This window comes from Gossypium raimondii, chromosome 2, assembly GCF_025698545.1.
Source record: "Gossypium raimondii isolate GPD5lz chromosome 2, ASM2569854v1, whole genome shotgun sequence".
Lineage (NCBI taxonomy): Eukaryota > Viridiplantae > Streptophyta > Magnoliopsida > Malvales > Malvaceae > Gossypium > Gossypium raimondii.
The window spans coordinates 13,101,849-13,108,980 of record NC_068566.1 but is presented as its reverse complement, the minus strand read 5'-3'; the positions used below and the strand labels follow the sequence as shown (position 1 = coordinate 13,108,980).

At 32.2% G+C, this 7,132-nt stretch overlaps 1 protein-coding gene across 1 annotated transcript; it reads right to left on the bottom strand.

Moving 5' to 3' along the window:
* Positions 1-1,006: 1,006 nt before the first annotated feature.
* On the bottom strand, positions 1,007-4,579 carry LOC105777935 (hypothetical protein). The gene is made up of 6 exons (XM_012601467.2): positions 4,181-4,579; positions 3,950-4,082; positions 2,883-2,986; positions 2,560-2,704; positions 2,315-2,455; positions 1,007-2,140 (listed from the first exon to the last, which is right to left on the bottom strand). The coding sequence occupies exons 1-6, from the start codon at positions 4,219-4,221 to the stop codon at positions 1,253-1,255; spliced, it is 1,452 nt and encodes a 483-aa protein (XP_012456921.1). The 5' UTR covers positions 4,222-4,579; the 3' UTR covers positions 1,007-1,252.
* Positions 4,580-7,132: the final 2,553 nt, after the last annotated feature.

Below are 7,132 nucleotides of genomic sequence, written 5' to 3'. Positions count from 1 at the left end.
TTTTTTCAAAGATTGCAAATTAATTACAATTATAGTATAAATATAAATACATATTCAAACAATCAAAAAGTAGAATACCTATTACAGTACAAATGGACTAAGATTTGAACTAATCCAAGTTAACGCGGACTTAATTAGACTAAAATTCTCACATTATGAAACTTAAAACTCGCACATAAAATTGTATATGGCGAATTTCAAACATGTGTATTTAAAACCCACTTTACCAAGGCCTTAATGGCTCCTAGAGGTGCTCATGGGCCGGGCCCAGAAAAAATTTCGGCCCAAGTCCTAGGCCCGGGCCCGGCCTGGCCCGAAATATGGGCCTAGAATTTTGTCCAAGCCCGGCCCGGGAAAAAATTCATAAGCCCGGGCCCGGCCCGTTTTTTAAATAAATACCAAAAAATTATTTTAAAAATTAAAATAAGTATTTTAAAAATATTTTAAAATTAAAAAAATTTTGAAAGTATTTTAAAAAAATTTTAAAATTTAAAAAATTTAATAAAAGTATTTTAAAATTAAAAAAATAAAAAATAATAAAAATATTTATTATATTCGGGCCGGGCCGGGCCCGGGCCAAAAAAGTTGTGCCCGAGGCCCGGCCCGTTTTTTAATCGGGCCTCATTTTTTTGCCCAAGCCCATATTTCGGGCCTATATTTTTACCCAAACCCTCCCATATTTCGGGCGGGCCGTCGGGCTGGGCCGGGCCACCCGGCCCATGAGCACCTCTAATGGCTCCCCTCTCTAACTTCTTATTATTATTATTATTATACAATATCTATTTTTATCTATAAATCCTCTCAAGCTCTTAAATCGGAGGAAAGTACATTTTTTAGCATACTTGAATTATCGTTGCAATTGTAATGTTGACAATTAAGTTTAATCGAGGACTTCTCTTTACAAATTAAAATGTAAGATATAATGAAAGCCTCTCGTAAAGAAACTATATATAACGTTAATAATCTATTAAAACCTTAAAACAAAAAACTTTCAAATCAAAGATCATTCACCGGAAAACATCCAAAATTTTTATGCATTAAACAGGTAAACACTGTAATCTATACATATATCCAAACCTATTTTACAAGCCTTCTCTTTTTTCTTTGCTTTTCTTGAATGACAATCCAATGCTTGTTTCCATTATCAAATATGGAGCTATATGATGAATATGAATGAACCAATAAACTAATTTCCTATAGGGGCGAAGAATTAGAATGAATGTAGAAGGTAAATATCACTACTCTCCTAATGCTAATTTCTTTTACCCCTATGTATAGCTCCAAGCCGAGTCCCCAAACCATCGTATTCCGGTAGCTTTCGATTTGCATGCTTGGGAAACATGTCTCGCTCGAATGAGGACGCCTGTTTGTTCCTTCCTTCTGCTTCAGTTGGACTTGAAACTTCTTTTGGAAATGGTGCAGCATTCCCTGGAGAAGAACTTGGATCGGGTTTAGCACTTTGTAAGCCAACCCCCAGATCTGGTGGTGGTTTCAAACGTCTCGTCCTAACTGACCTTGGTTTTGGCTTACTTTCAACAGCTGAATCATCCGGTTTATTGATTTCCTCAGCATCTATATTACCACTTGGTGCTTTAAGCTCCTCAGTGCTGTTTTTTTCCTTTCCGAAATTGACCAATGGCTTGACAGAGGGGGGAGAAATAAATCTATAGTAAAAAGGCTTCCTGTTTTCTGTACCATCGTCTGAAACACTAGCTTCCGAAGTAGAACTAGTCTTCAGGATATCTTGATCAGTTAATTCACCCTCACTACTACTCTGCAGCTTCTTATCATCAGCGACCTCCTTTCTTGTATGAGAAGTAAGGTCTTTTTCATTTCTTTTCAGCCTCCCATACTCTTTTATGTTTCTCATTCTGTTATCATCATCATGATTGTTTCTTTTCTCGAAAGCCCCCTCACTGCTACTGCTTCTATGCTGCTTCAATTTAGCATCTGCGACCTCCTTTCTTGGACGAGAAGTGCGGTCCATTTCATTTCTTATTGGCTTCCCGTACTCTTGCATGTTACTCAATCCATTCTCATCAATATGATTGTTGCTTTCCTTTATGGTATCATTCTTGCTTCCGTTCAACTTGTATCCGTGATCACCGCCTTCATTTAATGACTTGTGCTGGGCTTCCTTCTGTAAGAAAAGCCAATACGGAATATGTTACAACATGCATCAGCCTTAGAGCATCATCACCTTCCATTAAACCGCAATTGTATTTTGTAACATTAAAACCATTCAAGGCTGTTCTCTCGACTTTTCTTCTGATAAGATGCAGCAAATGACAAGGTTCTAGGCAGAGAGGCTTACTTGTTCTGAAGAAGGTAGCTTAAACAGTTTCTGTTCCAAAGCCTTCGAGTCCCATTCAATCGAAAACTCTTTTGCTATGACATGCATCAATTGAAGCTTCATCTCTTTCGTAGGAGGCTCTCCCTGTAGCTTCTGCACAAACTGTACATAAGGAAATACTCAGTTAGTACTTAAAAGAGAAAAATGTTAACAAGTTAGAAAGAAGGCAACATTTAGGACTTCAAGCCATATAATTTGTCTATTACCTCTTGATTTAAATAGGGTTCTAAGGAATTTCCATATTTCTCGGTAAATAACGTTCTGAGGGTTCGTAGTTCAGGCAAATCAGCTAATCGGGCTGCAGCATATATTAGAGATGATACAGCTTCTTTGCATTCCTCAGGGCACTCACTGTAAAAGGTAGGTGTTTTACCAAAACAAATGACCAACATAAGAATGTATAATCGAATTGATGCCTCACATTTCTATCCAATAGAAAAGTGGGGAAAATGTTGGCTTCAACAACTTTATAAGATATCTATTATATAAATAGAAAAAAAAAGTTCTGGAAATTGGAGTCTTGACATACCTCTGCTTTTGCATTGCAGAGACATGCTTCAAGATGAGCTCGGAAAACTGCTCAATGAATTTGTAGCAGGTGGTTCTGTTTTGCTCGACCAGAAGACCTTCAGTCTGCATTTAACACACAGCAATTAAAAGCTTTAACTGATGTCACTTTGAGGCTCTATATGCGAATCCGACTACACCAATACATATGCCATGCATGATTCCAACTTGTTGGCATAGTTTTGTTAGCCAAGTTGTGTTCAAGTCGGGTCCTACCGACTTGTTTGTTCAAGGCCAAAGATTTGACGAAAAGGCATAGTCAACGGATGACAGGATGACAGGTGAATAATAATGCACCATCGCTTGTTTGTTCCAAGGGAAGGAGGAGGCTAGTTTAGCGGAAAGATGGTTACAACAAGTAAAGAGAGATCATTGAAGACAATGTAGCACATTAAAGATAAAAGGGCATTATTAAATTCTGACTCATGAATGAATCAACAATAGCTATCTATGTTGCTAGGACTCGAGGGGAATTTGGTATTGGGGGTCAAAAGAAAATTATACTAAGGGCCAAGGCCCTGGCCTACCCTTGGCTATGCCCTGCTAAGACTCTTTCATTTTGCTTCAGCTACTCATATTTGACACTGAACGGACTCACATTTCACTCGGTAAAAACATAGGTGGCAATGCAAACACCTTGTAATATATCAAGGATTCAGTCAAATTAATAAAAAGAATTCAAAACTTGTCTGGATGCCATGAATCTCAGGAGAAGAAAACATTTGGAAGGATTCCATCAAATAGATGCTTTCTAAACAAACAACATTTTAGAAAAAGCCAAACAAATCAACAAATATTAAGTGCATATGCTCCACCACATGCCCACACTAACTTAACAAATAACTCTGGGGCCTCTGTCTCATGAACAACATGCCATTGCTGAAAATTCAAGCTATCACATCATCATCAAAAAGACCTCGAGTTTCATATTTTGCTAGAAAAACAAAGAAGCTAATGAAGAAATCACTGAGCAAAAAGAAGAAACAGAAAAAACGGGAGAAAAATTAAATATAAAAAGTAAAATAGTACCCTTCCATAAGCATTATAATAAAGACGGTTCCTGAGAAGGTCAGCGATATCTTTCTTCAAATACTTCTCCACCGCATTTCTCTTCTTCTTTATAGTCTCCAATCGCACCTTATTAGCCCTTAATGCCGATTTACTAAACCCAATAGACAAACAAACCAATCAATCAACAAATACAAGATTGTCCACCAAAATTGAAAGCAAAAAGGAAACTCTGGGTGTTGCATATCTAACCATCTTGAATAGAACTTTGGCTTCAAAAACAAATCAAACATGTTGAGAATGAATAACAAACGCTGGGTTTCTTTTCCTTTTTTATTTGGAGGATGGAAATGTTTTAAGATATATAAACAAAGATAAGAAGAGATAACAGAAAGGTTTCTTCTTCACGTTACACCTGTAATCTCCATGTCAAAGACTCAAAGCAAAAGAAAAAAAAAGTTGTTTTGTAGGTATAAAAAGCAAGGACTTCAGAGAAAAGCGTTTCAGTTAAAGAAGAAGAATACAAAAGGAAGAGGAAGAAGAGATAAGGAGAAAGCTAGAATGTGTTGTGTGTGTGTAATAATAGGAAAGAAAACAGAAGCTAAAACGAAAGGAATTTCAGAGATTTTTTTTCTTTTTTTATGGAAGAGAAAGCAAAATTGGTTTCAGTTTTTAAGAATCCTTAAAAAGAATGAACAATTAAATTTAAATCAATTCTGTATATATTTAAAATAAACAAGGAAAAGAACATGGAAACCCAGCTGGCCACGTTGGACTCACTCTCTTGTTTTGCCGCTGTATGAAACTCGCGCGCCATATTTATTATTTTTAAATTACATTTCTAGTAATGGTCTAATTCTGCCCCCACTCTCTGTACTTGTTGGACTTTTCAAATTTAGTCCCTCTGTTTTAATTTTAATTTAAAAATCAAAGCCTAATTGAAAATATTGTTAACTAATTTTTTTAAAAAATAATGTATTATCCATTAGACTTCAATTTTAAAATTAAAATTTTGAATACTAACATATTTAAAATTTAACAAAAAATCATAACAATTTTATCATCTAAATTTTAAAAATTTAAGGAATAAGATCTTATTTTCTTAGCTTAATTAGTTGTTATTGGTTAGTTAAAAAGGTTTTAACTATTGAAAAATAAACTTGATATTAAATAGATTAAATAATTATTACAAATATGTTATTGTCTTATCTATTTAATTTTTAATATAAAATTAAAAATAAAAAATGAGAAATATTATATATATATATATATATATATATATATATATATATATATATATATATATAAAACTTTCAGTCCATAACATTGAATGTTGAAATACTCTCTCTCCAAAAACAATTAATCTAAAAATCATAGGGTAAATTATGTAATTATTAGTATTTGTTTTGAAGTTACAAAATGGTCATTTAATTATTTAATTTTATCTTTTTGGTCATCCAATTATATTAGAATTTTGGGTGTTTTCATTTCTACATTAGCTAACTAGTTAGGTGACTAAAAAGAAATTTAGTAATATTTGAATGAAAAATTTTATAATTTTTCATAGTTAAATGACTAAAAATAAATTTATTAATAATTAAGTATAAGTTGAAGGGTTTTGGACAGCTCATTTCCGCCGGAAGAATCAGAATGCATTTGCGTGCGCTTACTTGACTGCCAGATTTCAGGTATATATAAAGCCACTCTTTTATGTTATTATTATATTAAAAAGATTCAATTGGTTATTCTTGTTAAAATATTTATTGAAAATGAGTGTGACTAATAAAACAATCAAACAATGACTAATGTACTACATTTAACTGTATAAAGATTAATTTTTAATGATAAAATAAATAAAATTTTTAATTAAAAAATAAAATATAATTTAACTTTTAATATAAGAGTGAAAAAGGTGATGTAAATTAACATCCACCTGTCGTCATACCATTGCACTAAAACGAAGAAACAACCCCAATGCCCTTACCTCATTTCTATATTTCTATGGTTTATCGCTTAAAATTATAGTTAAATCAAAGAATAAAATAATATTTACATTTTAACTCCAAGGGGTACTACTTGTTGGCCCAGTTTCAACAAGCCCCACTTTAAGCTTTCGATAAGTTATTTCAATTACCCCAATACAAAGTAGTTTCACTTTCTTTTTCTTTTCCTTTTTTTGGCTTTATAAGATGGCTAAATTAGCCGAAAACTTTGTTAATCCGCTAAATATGTAATTTTTCTTTTATAAATTTAGAGAAATAGGTCATTTTTAAAGAGTATGTAAAAACGCGTCTAATTGAGTGCGTTTTTTTTATACAATTGACAGAAAAGCTCACCCAACTAGATGAATTTTTACGCACACTCTCTCTTAAAAATGACTTATTTTATTAATTTTTTTTAGAAAATGACCTATTTAATTAATTAACAAATATTTTTTAACATATATGATTAATTATATAATATATCAATATGCTTTTTTTCTTTAATTAATAATGATTAAGCACATTTGTTTTTAGGGATGAATTTGAAAAGAAATGCTTAACTGACTAGAAAATTTATAGGATAATTCAAATTTTAAATTTAAATTTCCTATAATCACGTGATTTTGTTTATTGAAAATTATATTTTAGTTTTTTTTCTATAATTTTAATTCTAAAAATGATTAACATTAATTGGTAAACTAAAAAGACTTATGAATATGATGATGAAAATAATAAACGGTTGTTTGGAAAAGGAAGAAAAACAAAAACAAAAGCAACAGTTATTTCTCACGTTCCTTCACTCAAGAGTGGCAGCTTGGCAATACCATCTGTGTATTTATATTTTATATATTAAAAAAATTGGACCAACTCATTATATATCTATAAAAATATATTTCTTATTTTAGTATGTTTTATATTTGTTTGTGATTATATTTTTCAATAATAACTCGTGTGTTTTTCTTATAGAAATATAATATAACTTATTATTCTACCAAACACTTATTAATAAAACAAAATCAACTTTCATAATATCTTATTCTCCCCTGAAAATTATTTAAAGTAGAAAGCAAGCAAAGCTCATTCGAACATGGGATTTCAGTTAAGTGTCGGTCTGTTAAAAGTCGTTGTTATTGGTCCCGACTCCACACTGTTTAGTTGGGTCACATTTAGGGGTATTTGAAGTTTTAGGATTTTGTGTATTCACATTCAAATATTGTGCATA

What these genes read in the sequence shown, in the direction of transcription:
- LOC105777935 (XM_012601467.2), bottom strand. Translation starts at nt 4,221, where the DNA reads ATGTTTGATTTGTTTTTGAAGCCAAAGTTCTATTCAAGATG. An exon ending in CCAAAGTTCTATTCAAGATG is followed by an intron (nt 4,083 to 4,180) that starts GTTAGATATGCA and finishes TATTGGGTTTAG; the next exon opens with TAAATCGGCATTAAGGGCTA. An exon ending in AACCCTATTTAAATCAAGAG is followed by an intron (nt 2,456 to 2,559) that starts GTAATAGACAAA and finishes CCTTATGTACAG; the next exon opens with TTTGTGCAGAAGCTACAGGG.